The sequence below is a fragment of the Larus michahellis genome, chromosome 3 (assembly GCF_964199755.1).
Source record: "Larus michahellis chromosome 3, bLarMic1.1, whole genome shotgun sequence".
In the NCBI taxonomy this organism is placed as follows: Eukaryota; Metazoa; Chordata; class Aves; order Charadriiformes; family Laridae; genus Larus; species Larus michahellis.
In genome coordinates this window covers 24,350,939-24,367,860 of record NC_133898.1, presented here as the reverse complement: position 1 = coordinate 24,367,860, position 16,922 = coordinate 24,350,939, and the positions used below count along the sequence as shown (strand labels likewise).

Below are 16,922 nucleotides of genomic sequence, written 5' to 3'. Positions count from 1 at the left end.
GTGACAGCATTCATTTTAGGCAAAAAGGTTCTTTATCTAGCAGTATCAAGAAATTAAACAACTGTTCTAATTGCAAACACATCTTCACAATTAGTCACACAATGCCTAGAGATAACAGGATGGTGCCACATATTACTCCAAGAAACACAGGCAGGGTATGAAATATTGTGAGCAGAAGGGAAATATTTGTCCATTTTTGCCTTGCTTTTTTCTCTCCGTGCCCTCGCCCAGGTTTGCTGGTTATGATCTCTGACCAACTGCAGCCTTTTCCCACTCTCTCTTTTAGACCCCAAACCCTGGCGCAGCCTCCAGATTATGAATTCTGCTCAACCGCATCATCCAAAGATGACAGAAGGTTGAAATAAGTCAGGAAAGAGACAGTTGAGGTTGATAAGAGAGAAAAAGGTAGAAGGTTAGGTGACAGCTAGAAATGAATGGAGTCACAGGACAAAGGGGCAAAAGACCCTAAATCAGACCTGAAATAACAGGAAATAAAACACCAAGCAAACTGTCAGTTTTCCAGTACAAAACTCCACTACCAGGCTTGGGCATGAGAATTCACAGAAGATCACAGCAACGCGCAGTAACACAACTGCAAAACCAGTATACCTGATCAAAACATTCCTCTCTGCATTTTAAATTTAACAGCAGCATTTTGTAAGCATCTCCACAGTCCTACTTCAGCAAAGGTTTAAAAAACGCGTAACCCAGGATAAGCAAAACTGGGAGCAGCTAAACGTGGCTCCAGAGCAGTTCAGGTACGATGAGCCCCATCATGGTGCAACCCAAAAATGCCTGGCCTTCCTGGAAGGGAAGAGCCTGGCAGCAGCTCCCAGCAGGGCTGTGGTGGGATCCGTCCCTACACCCAGGTCTGATGCAGGCACCAGTTCCTCACCATGAGCTTCTCCAGCAGCATCTGCCCTTAGGTCTCCCTGAGGTAAGTCTCTTAACGTTTTTTTTTTTTTTATTTGGGTTTATGCCTGTGAAGTTAGTAGCTCAGCATCCTAGGAGATCTGCAAAATAAGTTTGTTTAGTTGTTTAGGCAGCAATCTGTTGTTGTGCCTCTTTTAATGCAGAAGATTAATTCATAAAGTCTACACAACCCACAATATGTTTTAAAAACATTTAACTGTACTCAGACTTTGCACTTGTTATTTTACTCAGGGAAGATGTAAAACACCTCGAAACAAACCAGTAGCTGTTGATTTTCTTGTTTTTGAAGTTGCATGTTCTCCGCATCAAAGATGCACAACACACCAGCCTTGATGTTTCCTGCTCCCTAAGAGGTGAAGAGGGAACAGAAGCAGGCCCAACCTCACAACAGCTGCGCTGTTTCTACAGGGCTTGTACTCTTCCTTCCACCACAGCAGAAGTGGTGGGAGGTGGACAACTGGAAAAGGCAGGTCAACAACAGCAGCTTAATAATGAAGACTAGCCATGAGGTGAGAACCTGTGAGGTCTGAGGGAAATATCCCTCCCGGCGGTTCTCCCTTTAGCCATGGAAAGAGTCTACATTTCTCTAAGCATTCTCAAATACTGTTCTTCCTCCTCTGCAAGTGTATGGCCCTGAGCTGTGTTCACAACATCCAAAGGTTACTAAGTTACTAATACTTGTCACTTGCATCTATCCTGGTTTCCAACATAATTCTACCACATGCATAAACAACTGTTGAAAGAATACCAGGATGAGAAGGTTACTAAGTTGGGGCAGCCATAGCAACCTAGATAAACATCATGTCGAAGCCATTTCCTAAATACTCACATCTACCGATCCCGAAAAGGACCATTTCAGATCGCCCACACAAGCGCTTTATGTTACAGAGGAACACTAGAGCCCTTCATCAGAAAACTTATGACTGGCAACAGAGTTATTCAGCTAAATTAAGACAGAGAAAGCTTTCAAGTCTGCAGAGTTGTTTTATTTATAACTTAGCTGAGTAGCTCGTTTCTTCCAGGAAGTAAGATGCAGAGAACTAGGATACTAATATTTAGGGGAAAAAAACCAACCACCACAAACAAACAAAACAAACAGAACGTACATGTACAGGGCTTACCATATATGCATGTGCTGTGTTCACACACACACACAAGCATGCTCTTTGAACTAGAGAAGGCTCTCTCAAAAATACTAAGAGATGACAGTAAATAAGGACTATAAAAGTCTGCTGCTTTGGGTATGAGGAGGTGGAAAACGGATTATACATACAGTATCTTTCTTTAGTTGGACAAAAAGGCCAGGTTATGAAGTCTGATCAAAGGGAAGCTTGTATTGTACCCTTCCCAACACACAAATAGAAACTTTATCACTCATGTAACCATGCCTCAAGGGACTGCAAATCAGCCACAGCTGACCTGAAAATATAACTAAACACTGGAGGTTTATGGAGCTTGTCACCAATAAACCCAAAGTTCCTGCACGGCATGCCCTCCATGAAACAGAAGCAACTGACCTAAGCAAAACACTACACAAAGACAGCAGCAACAACAGCTCTAGCAATTAGTTATCAGCAAGCAGTTTTGCAACCAAAAAGGGGCACACGCTAGACTGGTCTTGTATCTGCGATGCCTTAGCATGCCCAGATGTCTCTGTTCATGCAACACAGCACACCAGCATGACTGAAACACATACCAAAGCCAGGGCAGCAGCACCACCTGCATCTATCAGAAAGTTATCTATTAAACCAGCATCCACTGCTCTGATAGAATCACAGAATGATTTGGGTTGAAAGGGACCTTAAAAATCATCTAGTTCCACCCCCCTGCCGTGGGCAGGGACACCTCCCACCAGACCAGGTTGCTCAAAGCCCCAACCAGCCTGGCCTTGAACACCTCCAGGGATGGGGCAGCCACAGCTTCTCTGGGCAACCTGGGCCAGTGTCTCACCGCCCTCACAGTAAACAATTTCTTCCTCATATCTAATCTAAATCTACCCTCTTTCAGTTGAATACCATTACCCCTCATCCTATCACTCCACTCCCTGATCAAGAGTGGAGGCCCTTTAGGCCTGTAGGCCCTTTAGATACTGGAAGGGGCTCCAAGGTCTCCCTGGAGCCTTCTCTTCTCCAGGCTGCACAACCCCAACTCTCTCAGCCTGTCCTCACAGCAGAGGTGCTCCAGCCCTCTGAGCATCTTTGTGGCCTCTTCTGGACCCTCTCCAGCAGGTCCATGTCCTTCTGATGTTAGGTGCCTCTTTCTGTGTGAAGTCTTCAGCATTCCCTAACAGGACCACATGGCAAATAAGACAACTTCATCTGTTCCCACAGATCACTGCCTCCGGCAGTCCAGAGCAGGGGGGTTGCTGCATTGGTAGTATGCTGCCACGCACACCGATTGCCATGAATGTTTTCTGAGGCTATTAAGAATTAAGTAGCTGTAAGGGAAAGAATCTGAAGGTCATGGAGGGCAGTAACACCTGGATCAAAACCACAGTTTCAAGCTGAGCTGTAGCAACAGGTTTGCACATCAGATCTGGTCATCTACTTATTGCAGATCCAGAGGACAGGACAAGTCAAAGGATCCTTTAACAGGACGGAACTTTCTTCATTTGAGATTTATTGCTAAGTGGAAACTGGGGGAGGACGGAGAGAGGAAGGATACAAAGATTTGCATCATTCCAGTTCCAAATGGAAACCGCACCATTTTCACCAGTCATGCCAAGCTCTCACAAAGAGAATTTAGACCTTACAATGGCTATGGCCATGCTAGAGAAGAATAACAGAGGCACATTCTATAAGCTTGAGGTAAAACGATTTTCATGCAGGAGAACTCAAAGTCCTTTGCTTCTCGTGCATTCCTTTCCTTCTTTTTACCCTTCCTTTCCATTAAAAAGACTACTACGTACAAGAAAATCCTTTAGCAATCTTGTAGATACTACGCATGGATCTTTGATATGGGCAGGTTTGCAGAATGTTAATATGCAAAAATCAAACAGAACTGGAGCTTTTTGATCTAGTGTAATCCCTCTCTTATTCCAAATGCATATCCGTTCAGGAATACCATCTGTTCATAGTTACTGCATTCTATCCACAGTTCGTTTATTCTGATGTATTTTCAAAAGGAAACACGCAGAATACATGAGAGAGGCAGGACACGGATACAGCACTTCACCGTTGCAGGATGCATCTGAACAAACTCTAGAAGGTAAAAGATCCTGAAGGTTACCAGCATGGATTTATCAGAAAGGCAGGGACAGCTGATAGAGCACAAGGGCTCACGAATGTAGGAACCGATGGCAGATATCCCATTCCAAGTGCACACTGAGAAGAATTAACACACATGCACACACTCTCTCAGTTCTTATTTAAAGAGGCTGTTGCCCAAACTACCAAGCACTTTGTTGTACTCTGAAACTACACTGATCCTTATGATGCTCATACCCCCAGACCTTGCCTCCCAAAGGTCAATACTGAAATTGCTTACTCAAGGGTCAGGGTAGCTACACGCTGTCAATGTAAGATTGATCCCAAAAAAGCCCACACAGTGCTGCCATTTCAGAGAGGACACATGCAGGAACTTCTTTCCAAAGTTCCTAGAACTTTTCAGGAACAAAAGTTTGCAAAAAAGCAGAATCTCACTGTGTTTTACCAACAACAGAGATTGTTCAGGCTAGGCAGACATGTTTAAAAGCAACTGTTCTTCTCATTAACAAAGAGATGGTAAACATCAATTTTAATGTACTGAAGGTACATCAGAAAGCTTAACAAACGATTCACTACTAAGAGGACCTAGAGCAATTTACACTTGGTGCTGGGCACAGTTAGAGAGAGAAATGTGATTACAGCCTTACTCCCTGCCATCACTTCCCCCCCACTTTAAGGTCAATACCACTCCCATATGGACTTAAAACATTTAGGGTTGAGCTTTAGCTGGGTGGGATACAAGTCACACCCACAATGTTCAGGCACTGTCTGAAAAGCCAAAAAATTTATTTCACCATTCAAGTCTCACTACTTTCTTCTTACATCACTCAAAATGTAGCTCTCCAAAAAGAAGAAAGTCCGCAACTCAGTACAGGGCCAGACTGCCTCAAAATCATTTGCTTTTGCTAAAGTGCCAACTACCCTTTCAAGTCTTCGCTATCATGCCTGAAACTAGCTTATGCAGAAAGCTCCCAGTAAAATCCTGATGAAGTTAACGGTTCCATCCAGGCCCTCCATCAAGGATTTAGTTCATTGGATGTTGCCTCAGCTGCAACACAAAATTTATAACTCAGCCTCGCTAAATATTTCAGTTTCTTTTGGCACAGGCATCGGAAATGACAACTTGGCAGTGAAGCCCTGGATTTTGAAGGGTCTTTAATTCAGAGAATAACAAATGTCAAGAACTCAAATTCAAGCAGGATCCTTGCAACATCAGGACTGCTGGATGCCAGTGCTGCCATGTAGCAGTTCCAGTCACGAGTAGGCACTAATATACAGAACTACCTCATCACCTACGAGCATAAGTAGTGCTCCACAGTAACAAAAATCAATTCTTGCTCTAAGGGTTTGGAGCAGTGGACTTGACAAGTAAGTGCTGATGGGGAAATACTTCAGGAACAAAAATGGGCATGAATTACAGATGCATGACTACAGTGTTACTCATTTGAGATGTCTCAAAACTGTGGTTTGGCGTTCTTCTAAGATGACACATGCAGCTTCTTTTGGTTTTGCAGACAATGTCACAGAAGTGATTTTCAGAACAGTTTGCATGAGGCAACGTTAGGAGTTTGACTAACAGATTTCAGAAGCATACTCCTACTGCAAGGAGGTTTGGAAGAGTTTGCCAGAGACAGACAAAATGAGCATCAGGGCCGTCACCATGGGTAGACTGGAAAGGAATACACCCATATTAGTCAATATGTACTTACAGAACAACAAGGAAATATTTACTCAGCACCACGGGTATTTAGAAACAGCGCCAAGTGAACCCTTAAAACCTGTTTCCAGAGTTGAAGATTAGGAAGGATATTTTGTTTGTGAGTAAGAGCATGACATTCTTTCTTTTCCTTCACGATATAGTTCATTGAAATGACAACTTGAGCTGCAGACAAGAATCTGACCGCTGGGGAAACAAAGCCTCTAATAGACAAGCTCCCTTCACACTCACATTGCTTCGGATACTCTCTTTACATCCTAGATGAGTTTTTGCATCGCTATTCTGAGGTTAACTTGATAACTGCAGTTCCCTCGAAGGCCTCCCAGCAGGACTTTGTGATTGCTTCCAACTCAAACAAGCAGATCACTGCAACCTACATCAACAGGATTAAATTACACTTGCCATGTCCGCATTCTTTACCTCGTCTCCGTGTTAACCAGCACTCTGACTAAGTGTACTTTCTTCTCTGAAGACTGTAACAGTAATGGGTCCTAACTATGCCAGCGATCACTGTAAGCTTTTAGACATCTGGAAGGAAAAAACAAGTCAGAGGTTTACCAATACTGTGTGAAATGGGTTCAATCTTCTGTTATTGTTGTCTGGAGCTTACAATTTGCTTGCCTATAGGTATTAGTTGTTACACTGAAAACATGGAGGTCAGGGATGAAATCTCCCATTGCAGAGAAAAACGGAGAAATATTACAAAACAATCATGTCTGTTTCAATTTACTGACAGGAGCCTTTACTTGTCAGTAGATGCTTCAGGAAAGAACAGAAAACTATATTCAAAGAACAAGTACAATGGACAACACATTAAATGACCTATGGAAGTCTGACCACAAATTCTGCTCCTGCATAGCACAGTCGCACGGCATTGAGCAAAATCCTGAAATGCCTTTCCCACTTAACCTGGAACTCAGAAGTACCTTATGTAAAATAGAAAATTAAAAGACAAAGCCTATAAATCCAATAAACTATTAATGAACTTTTTTTAAGATGTTAAAAAAGAGAAACCAAACCAACTTTGGCACATTTTTTGAGGGCTTTTGGTTTTGTAATATATACACACACATGTGTATGTCTGTACCTATATATACACATACATATACGCATGCACATATATAAACACATACTTTGAGCTCTGCCAGGTATCAGCTGAAAATTACACATGCCAGAATTCTCAGTGCTTTGGACTGACCATGCAGCAAACCAATTCTACAAAACAATCACAGACAAATAAACCCACACTGGGGAGAGTAGGCAGTTGCTTTCTAGGCCATGATACTCGTAGTGCAAGATTCTCAAAAGCAGCTAAGCCCCGCCCCCCCACCTACTAAAACAAGGTTGTCCGGACAGGCAATTATAAATCACTTCCAAGATTACCAGCCATTTCCAACCAACTTTACAAATGAGTCTTGTGTGTACCGTCCTCTGTGCTATTCTAACAGGAGGAGAGGACACTGAATTTTTATAGCTAGGAAAAGAAAAAAAACCTCAACTAGAGCTGAACAAAAGCACTCAGAAAATCTGCATATATTCACAGGTGGATACCTGTCCCAAAGAACTCAGTACTGCTGTCTTTATTCTGAAGTTCTCCTAAAATTATCATTCTTTATCCCCTTTCTAAAGGCTCCTACTGTTCTTACCTATGCTAGTTACACTGATAATTCTGGAATTCTGGTCTTGAATAAGTCAATTTTTATCTATTAATTCCACAACTTATACCCCCCCCCAGCAAAGAATAATTTGGGAGAAGTTACACTGCAGGTCACCTGAAAAACATTTACCATAAGACACTTTTAACTTTCCACAGTATGTCCCCTACATGACTGACATATTAAAAAGGTGGTGGAGGCAGGCTAATACAAGCAGGGTTTGAGGTTGACAGAAAAATGGAACTCTTCTGGTCAGCAAAAAAATAAAAAAATACTTAAGAAAGGTAAATTTGCTCTCAGTTTTTGAGAGCTCTCAACCCTCCTCCTGTCAGGTCAGGAAGTCTCCAATTCATCTTATCCAAGGTATCCTAAGGCAAGAGAGAATTATTATGAAGTGAAGGAGGGATGGAAGGACATTTTTTTGTGGGTATTCTCCCCTAGATTTCTTCTGTGACATTTATAAAGTATGATTATTTGATTTGGAGTTCACGCTAGGAAGCAAAATTTCCTTCAACATCACGCATGCATCTCTCCTGAGCCAAAATTACACAATTTTGCAAAAGTCTCCCTGGTTTGGGTTTGGTTTTTTTCCCTTTTTGGTCAAAAGTTGCTACACAGCTAAGGGACACACATGAGAATGAGCCAGTGCAGGCCATAAGGAAGAAGAGAGATACTCTTTCTAATCTTGTCCTGCCTTCAGCCCTCTGTGACCTTAAGTTAGACCTTTGTCTTACTTTTTTTTTTTTATTTTGAAAAAGCTTGCCCTGCCTGAGAATCTCCATCAGTCTATTTCAGTGTCTTATCATAACCCTCCTGTTTGACATTTGCTCCCAATGTCCTACCCAGTAATTTTCAATCCCTTACAGAACTTGAAAGTTTTTCTGCTGAAGGTGTGCAAAACTTTAAAATAGACAGTAGCTCTCCCACACCACAAAGCAGCCCATTCACTGGCATCAAATTGCTGTCATTTAATCCCAGGCCTCCCAGAGAAGTTTATTCCTTTCATTGTTGCAACTACCTTTTTACATATTTAAAAGACTTATGACTCCCCAGAGTCTCACCCCCTCTAGACTAAAAGCAACCCCCTTTTCTTCAGCTTTCCTTCTAAGTCATGGTATCTACAACTCCCATTTCTCACCTTGGCCTCTTTAGTGAAGGTGGATTTTTCTCCCCAAAGCAACACTTCATTCAGTGTTACAGTACAGAGGAGAGAGACATCACATGTTTTTGAAGTTAAAAGAAAACACTCCACCTTGGAAAAACCCTAGACTTGCTCTAAACCAGCATCATTCTTCAACGCTTTAGAGAGCGGCACTGCATCTGTTCTGGAAGTAACAGGACAGCCTGCCTTTCAGTTGGAAACAGAGCCTCGATTGAATCACCACAGAGAGGCTAAGAGAAACCACAAATGTGTGAGGACACAGAAGTCCTGCAACACGCCAAGATCACTATGCTGGGAAAAGCAAGAATTCATAGCATGACTACACCGTTAGTTACGCAAGAGTCAAAAGACAGCCTAGAGCCACAGATGAATCAATAAAATTAGGTTAGGTTTAATAGGAAGTGTTTATTTCAATACTGAACAGTGATGAAAAAAATATTTAGTGCTTTTTCAGCAGCAGCTCAATGGCAAGTTGTAAGTTATAACAACATAGCTGACATTAGAAAATTACACTCAAAAAACCCCCACAGTCAACTACTTGTTTCAGATTCCTTGCTTTTACTGAGCTGCTGTAGATTACAGAAGTTGTTAAGTGAGCTATATAACCCATCCCACTTGCCATATGTCCCTTTCAAATTATTTAGCACACTGGATTGCTGGAAACAGTCCCATCTGAGACACACAACCTTCTTTCACAGGCAGGAGGGAAAGGGGAACAAGAAGAATCCTGCCTACTTCCCCTCTACCACAAGTTAACATTTACTCCAGAGAAGGTACCAAATGATAAGATGGCATCTGTCCCATTCTGTTCACCTGCTCAAAGAGCAGCTAACAAAATAACACCAAACAACTTGACACATATGTTAAGCAGGATCTGATGTTCGGGAACACATACAACATATGTCAATAAATAATTATTTTTCACCCAAAGTGGTGTCCTACGTGATTTTTACACACCAGTACTACAGCAGTTGTATCCATTCTATGGACCACTCCACCATTTGCTACAAGTAGCAATTATCAGTTTTATGTTCCTTACAGACTGCCACTTCGTTGCAACTTACAGAATCTTCTGGAGGCCTCTGAATCTTCCCCCAGTCCACAGATGGTCCCTTTTCTTGTAGGAATCTATGAAATAGCTTCTTAAATCCTTCCAGATCGTTTTTAGTGTGCTATAGAGAAGAAATGCATTAGTTAATGTGGTATTTAATGCATACCTATTCAATCACGGAAGCGTTTCTACAAACTTGACATACAATCTATTCACAAGAGTAATTTTACCAGCACTGAAGTAGAGACATGCTAAAATTTAAGTAAAATTCTAAAAGGTATCAAAAGCTCTTTTTCACTAAAATTCAAGGTACAAAACCAACTTGGATACCTAAAAGACAAGTCTTCAGTCAAAATCATAACCGTTAGAATTTGGTCCAATCTTTAGGATTACAGCTTTACCCACCCTTCCTGTAATCCATTAAAGATTACATAGAACCTTTAATAACTAAAGATGATTAAACACTTAATAACAACTCTGTCACCCAATTTATATGGAACTGAAAGTCTCCTACTGACATTGTATCCAAGCTACTCTTCCACATAGGATTAGCGAACGTCTTAAAAATAAGGATCATGGTATTCTGTGATTTGTCTCCCTCTATAAAATTTGCTTCAATTTCCTGCATCTAATTTCTCATGCTTTGAGTTGCGTCCACATCATGCTCCTTACCTCTAGCTCATTTGAAGGTGCAGTTGCAAGTATCTTATCAAGTTCTACTTTCATGGAATACTCCAGCTCTTGTCGAATGACTTCCTGAAACTGTGAACTGCCAGCTTGAGACATTGCTTTGCTGAAATCTTTAATAAAAATAAAAACATGAGTTAAAAGAAAAATAGCTTATTTAGACTACAAACAGCCTTCAATTTTCTTTTAAAAATTAATAAACTCATATAATCTAGTCTCATTTTATTACCATGCTAGCACCCCAGGAATCTAAAGTTTTTGTTCTTAGTAGCTTGGAGAAGAGACCTTAAACTGGGGCCACAGAAAAAAGACCCTTCTCTCAAAACTCAAAAGTCTCAAAAGGCCAATGATCCATCTCAAGAGATGCCTGAAAATCCACAGTACACCTTTTTGCCAGACAGCCAAAGAATTCACATCCTACTGCATCAACATACTTTAGCAAGTACGAGTGTGAAAAAGTTTTTCACTTAAAAAAAACCCTCTTATGTAGAACATTGTGATCAAGGTTATCCTTCTGTTCACACAAGCAAATAAAAACATATGCTTTAATTATTTATACAGTGCACTTTCACACGATCTTCATTTTGTTCCAGTAAATATTCCCTTACTTTATCTTGTGAGTATTTTCACACTACGGCATGCATTTCAGTTACTAAGCAACCTAGAAAATTAGTCCGTCTATCACTTCAGCATTTGTTTTCATTTTGAACATGATAAGCTCTATAAAAGTGAAAAAGAGTAAATACACAAATGCTCTATATAGAGAAGTCCACATCACAGAAAGGATAGGGAGATGACTATTTTCCACCAGAAAGCATTTGAAGTGAACGTGTTCTCAAAAGACATTCTGAGTATGTTCTCTAAAGACATCATTTAATTTAATTTCTGCCAAATCCCTTGAGTAGTCACTTCTCTGTAACACAGAGAGTGATATATTGCCAAACATAGCTGGATTTTAGAAACACCCTGAATACTAGTGCAAAAAGGGACGGCAGGGAACTTTGCAAGTGATCAGAATGATACTGCCAGAAAATTTGTTAGAAGATGGACCTGTGTTTAAAGTTTACTTATTTACCACAAGCATTAAAAGGAAAGGCTGTTCTATTGAGAATGTGTAAGAAAGCCAGGGGCAGTTCATTTTAATACAGTTTTCATTTAATTTTATTCTTTTAAGCAAAGTATTCCACAGCCTCAGACTCAGTGACAGTATCTAATCCTTGCTTTGAAGCCCACAGAAGCCATTTTCCTGACTGCACTGTTTTGCAGGTAGGGGAGAAAAAAAAAAAAAAAAAAAAAGACAGACAAGTGCTGCAGTGCACATACTGTGTGTCGTGCAACACAGGGGAAACGCCAGCTCAAGATGAACAGTACAATGAACAATAGGTTCTTTTTTTAATCAAATGCTTCATTTAGTAGTAAAAACAGGTAATAGTTGAAGCCTGTTAGGCCTATCTTTCCAGGTCAAACGTAAAAACACGGACAGTTCTTCATTAGGTAGCACTTCCTCCTACAGAAAAACCAGAAGCTCTACACCAGCTTAATACTTTCACACTGAACTGCTACAAGGACTGTCTTTTCATTCACTCATTTTGGGTTAATGCATACTGAAACCCTGTTTAAACTTCCAGGGAAAGAACTGCTAGAAAATGCTTTCAGATGTTTGTAATCCTCCCTCTGCAACATGCTGTAATACATGACTTCAGTTACAGCAACAACAGTGGCCATTTCTCACAGTTCATCAGCCTGTAAAACATGTGAACCTCCCAATATGATGCAACGCATCTCAGAAGAAACTCTGCAAATATCAAGTATTCAACAGAGACTGTCATTCGTGCTGTTAAGCACGTTTAGGCCAGATAAGACAAAGCCAGCTAGCAACCTTTCCAGGCTGCCATGTAAGTAGCAAAATCTTGTTCACTCCTATTAAGCCAAAAGACTCATATCTACCAGATAAAAGCATTTAGAGATTAAGTAACATCACAAAAAAAATCAAAAGAAAAAGCCATCATAAAAGTAAATGAGTGATAATGTCCTAGTTTGTTGGGGTTTTTTATTATACTATAAATTCTCCACAACTTAATGAGCAAATGCTAAATGCACTTGATCACCAATGTCCTCGAAGAGGAGCACAGTAAACCTGGGTGGTTTTTTTCCAACCACATGCCAGGCTTGCAGATCAGGCAGCTAGATGAGCCATCTACCCCCAAAACCCAGACCATCAAAGCTACCGGTGCTGACGGCTGCACCTGCATTGGCAACAGAGAATATTCAGGCTTTACACTGACCATTTAACAACTTGCTCTCATCCAGATTCAACATGCCAGGGCACGGTTGCTTGGGGAGAGCATTATTAGTGCTATTAGTACTACTATTATTATTATCATTTTGGGGAATGAGAGAGGAAGGACATGGCTGGAGTCCATAAAAACATGCGTTTGCCTGGTGCAGGAAAAGTATCTACTTTGCATACGTAAGAATTTGAATACTGTAACTAAGCAGCCAAGAGAAATAGCGACTCAAAGCTTTTCTGCTTTTAACATGCCATTGCAAGGCAGAGGCTTTTAAGCATTTATCTGAAGAGATGCCCACTAGGATTTGGACTGGATGGGGTTCTATGGCACTCTCTAAAGGCTCCCCAAAGTAAGACCACAACAACAGCATCAGTGCATCCCCTCCAAACATAAATGAACTCAGCGCCAGTTGTTCCTGTGTTGCTGCCCCTCAATTTTGGGGAAGAATCTGGTATTTATACACCATAGTCTACCGCTAGCAGAAAGACAACTGCAGTCCTTTAACATGAGCTACTGTTAAATTTAACAGCCCGGGTGAAGGTTTATTTCCCTTTTCGCCCTAGCAGCAACAAGGATGTAGAAAGGCCAGTGCAACTGCATATCTGAAAGCAATTATTTCCTACAGGCAAGTAAAATTTCCTAAGGCTATAATGAAAAGTCATTACTGCACCTCTAAAATTCAGACGGGAGGCAGGGGTGTCAGGATAATTGCAGGAAAAGATTTCTAAGGGTACATGCGGCCATAAACTCACAAATTATTTTTAAAAAGAAATGCCTCTTCCAAGCTATTTCACAACCAGTGCCTCAGATTTCAGCTTAAGCCCACTTTTATGGGATCAGTACGCTTGAACACTCATCTGAAAGAAGAAAAGGGTGGGATACGGTAGTGAGAGAGTCTTGGGGGACCAGCCCACGCAGGAAATTAGCACAGAGCATGACTAAATAGTTGAGGCTCCAGGAAAACACTGGTCTTTGCAAAAATGACCACCCAGGATATCTTATTTGAATGTCTTCAGTAGAAAGTGCTTCTTCAATTAATAGAGAACAGAGAGGTCTTTAATCAAGTTTATAGCAGTGTCTGACACGTGGAGAGTTTCACTCAAGCCTTCCTGCCCCCACTGTTATTTCTAGCACGCTTTTGTGCTCTGCTCTCACTGCTAACCTGCCCCCTGCCCTCACAGCATGAGCTACAGCGTATGGCAGACTATTTGCAGGTTTATGATACATAACTTTATAACTGACATATGAAAGAATAAAATACAGTAAATCAGATCAAGCTAATGAAAAGGAGGTCTTCTTACACTATTGGAAACCAAATAAGGGACAGATGTCCTCAGGAAAACAGCACAAGAACAGAATAGCATTGACCCATTACTGAGGGGTTTGCACGTATTTCCTTTCTGCCATCCCTCCCTCTTATTCTACATTAAAAGCAGAGAATGCATTAAGATTGATTAGTTTTGTTCATCAATTCACCCAGAAGAGAACTTCAGTGCCTTAGTAGTCGGTATACGAGGACCCAGCACAGGAGGGAGTTGTGGGACAAGTCAAGCAAGAAGTCCCCTCTCATGAAAAAGCTGGGAAACTTTTGGGCTGAGGGTTAAGAATTGTAATTACTTTTGCAACCCAAGTAACATACAAGACAGACTTACAGCAGAAAATTATTCAGGTCTCCTTGGAGCCTGACTGCTTTCATAAAACCCAAGAAGGGTGACCAGTAAGTTAAAACACGCAGCTGAACTTTAAATGCTCTATCCTTGAACTCTGTGCCGAGGATACAGAGTGAATGCCTTAACTTCCACCAACTCTGCTGAAAGTTCAAGGCAATTTTTATCCCTGACAAGGATAAAAATCTCTTTAAATACCTACACTATAATGCGCAATGCTAATAAATATTACTTCATTTGATTTTTAGAACTGAACATACCCATGCAGCCTTTATTTTTCTTTTCCTACTTCTACAGGCAAAATTTGTCAACCTATGTTGGACTGAAGCATACGTGAAGTGAAACCTATACACTCTCTCTCTCTCCTTAACAGATGAGCACATTAGCCTGAGCTAACTCAGAAGTTTCCAACCTAGGACACCATTCTTGCCAGCTGCACGCACCAAGAGTTTAGGTGTTAGAGTCAGACACAGCTGGATTTCTCAGTCTAGCAGCTGATCCTCACGCTAAAAATATCACTTGACATTGGCAACATGTTTTAGTACTACTGACTTGATAAAAGAGTATTTACACAGCAGATACACTTTTTTAAAAAAAGCTTTTAGGATTGTCAAATCCTTGGTAATATTTTAAAAACTGGTTATGATCTTTGCATGGGTTTCTCCACCTTTCCGTTTCATAAAAAATATCACTTGCCTGCAAGATGGCTACCTTCAGCAGTAGGCTGAGATAAGCCAATTCCAATTAAAAAGAACAATTCAGAACATATTTTCGTAATGCATTTCACAACAAGAAGGGGCTTATTTTTGATAACTTTCAGAGCGGACAGTTGAGCAGCATGGCCGTAATATTCCCCCCACACACACACCTTCAGCGCTCTGCATTTTGCCCAGGTGCCACAGGACATTTGCAGTCAGTTGATGCGTTCACACAGCAAGTGTTGCACAGTCCTGGATGAGCGACAGCGATTTCCTAAAGCCCACGAAGACCCTCACTTTCCTGCAACATCCACGTTCATGTTGCAAAAGACCTACTCATATTCTTTCTACAGGCACTGTTTTTGACAGGCCTGCGTGGATTTATACTGAGGAAACCTACAGGCACAGATTTCACTACAGAAAGCACACATGCACCATTAGGAATATCAGAAAGGAGGGAAAGAAAACTCCCACAGCAATGCACCAAAGTAATTTTTCTTCCCGAAATGACCTCTTGTGGGCTGGTTCCCTGTTTTGCAATAAAGGGATCTGAAACTCAGACCACGTACACACACACGCTCACACATGTGGAGAGTAAAGGAGAGCGCCGTAGCCTATCGGGATCAGAAAACGCCAAAATACAGTCAAGCCTCTGGAAAAATAAAAGTGTAGACGCTCGACCTCGGTGCTTCTTCTCCCCCAACTTTAACAGACCTCTTAGTGAAAGTGGTGGAGATTTGCACTTGCAAGATTCCCCCCCGCGTACTCCGGATCCTGCCTGTGCACCAGCCGTGGGTAGGAGCTCTGCCACTACAACCGCCCGGTGCCACCGGGCACCGGAGAGCCGCGCATCCACCCAGGTAAGAGCAGGACCAGCGAAGGCCCCACTGCCAAATAACAGCACTTAGAGGAAGCCTTAAGGCTACCGGGCTGCTGGAAAGGAGAGAAGGGAGAAAAAAAAAAAAAAGCAGAGATCTATGCATACACAGCTGAAGAGTCAAAAAAAAAATAAAAATCACAAAGCGCGTCAGCTTACCTTTCGCAAAAGATGCCATTTTCGCTCTTTAATAAAATAAATACTTTGCTCTTATAAATACAGGCTGACTTGTTTTGGCTGGTTTTACCCCAGGGCCGGGAGGGAAGGGCCGGGAGGGAGGGCAGGCTGCCGCCGAGCGGCGGGGAGGGAGGGATGGAGGCAGGGAGAGAGACAGAGACAGACAGAGAGACAGCGGCCCCGGCCCCGCTGGGCGCAGCCCGCCCGCCGCGCTGGCCCCTCCGCCGAGCAGTCAGTCCCTCCCGGGCCGGCGGGCGGGAGGCAAAACCCCGAGGAATTTAAATTTCATCAATGGAAAAGAGGCGGACCCGCCGCGCCCCGGGTTTCACCACCCCCGACCCACCTCCCTCCCTCCCTCCCTCTCTGCCCGACCCTCCCTTCCCCGCCGGGCTGGGCCGTCCGCCTCCCCGGGGCTCTCCCCACACGGCTCCTCCCCGATCCCGGACGGGACAGGCCGGGACGGGCTGGGCCGCCGCCGCCGCTAGGCCTGAGGGCGGTTCCGGCTCTCCCTCAGGCAGCGGGAAGGCCGTGAGGGGTCACGAGCGGCAGTGAGGGGCCATGAGGGTCCGTGAGCGGCCCTGAGGAGCCATGAGGGGCCGAGAACGGCCATAAGCTGCCCTGAGAAGCCATGAGCGGCCCTGAGGAGCCACGAGGGGCCGGGAGCTGCCGTGAGGGGCCTGAGGAGCCGTAAGGGCCCTCCCCCCCGCCGCCGCCGCCCCCTCAGGCCGCCCGGATGGATGGAGCGGGGGGGGGGGGGCGGTGGTCCCGCCGTACCCACCTCGTCGCTGCCGGCACCGCGGG

The 16,922-nt window shown here is 42.9% G+C and overlaps 1 protein-coding gene across 2 annotated transcripts in view; it reads right to left on the bottom strand.

Moving 5' to 3' along the window:
* The window catches only part of UGP2 (UDP-glucose pyrophosphorylase 2), a 26,930-nt gene extending 10,008 nt beyond the window's left edge, over positions 1 to 16,922 (bottom strand). The window contains exons 1-3 of one of the 2 annotated variants that reach the window (XM_074579234.1): positions 16,900 to 16,922; positions 10,397 to 10,524; positions 9,738 to 9,845 (exon numbers count right to left, since the gene is read on the bottom strand). In XM_074579234.1, the coding sequence (XP_074435335.1) occupies positions 9,738 to 9,845; positions 10,397 to 10,510 (222 nt within the window). In that variant the 5' untranslated portion in view covers positions 10,511 to 10,524; positions 16,900 to 16,922. Of the gene's footprint in view, positions 1 to 9,737; positions 9,846 to 10,396; positions 10,525 to 16,103; positions 16,468 to 16,899 lie in introns of those variants that run through there. The other variant, XM_074579233.1, reaches the window with a different exon arrangement.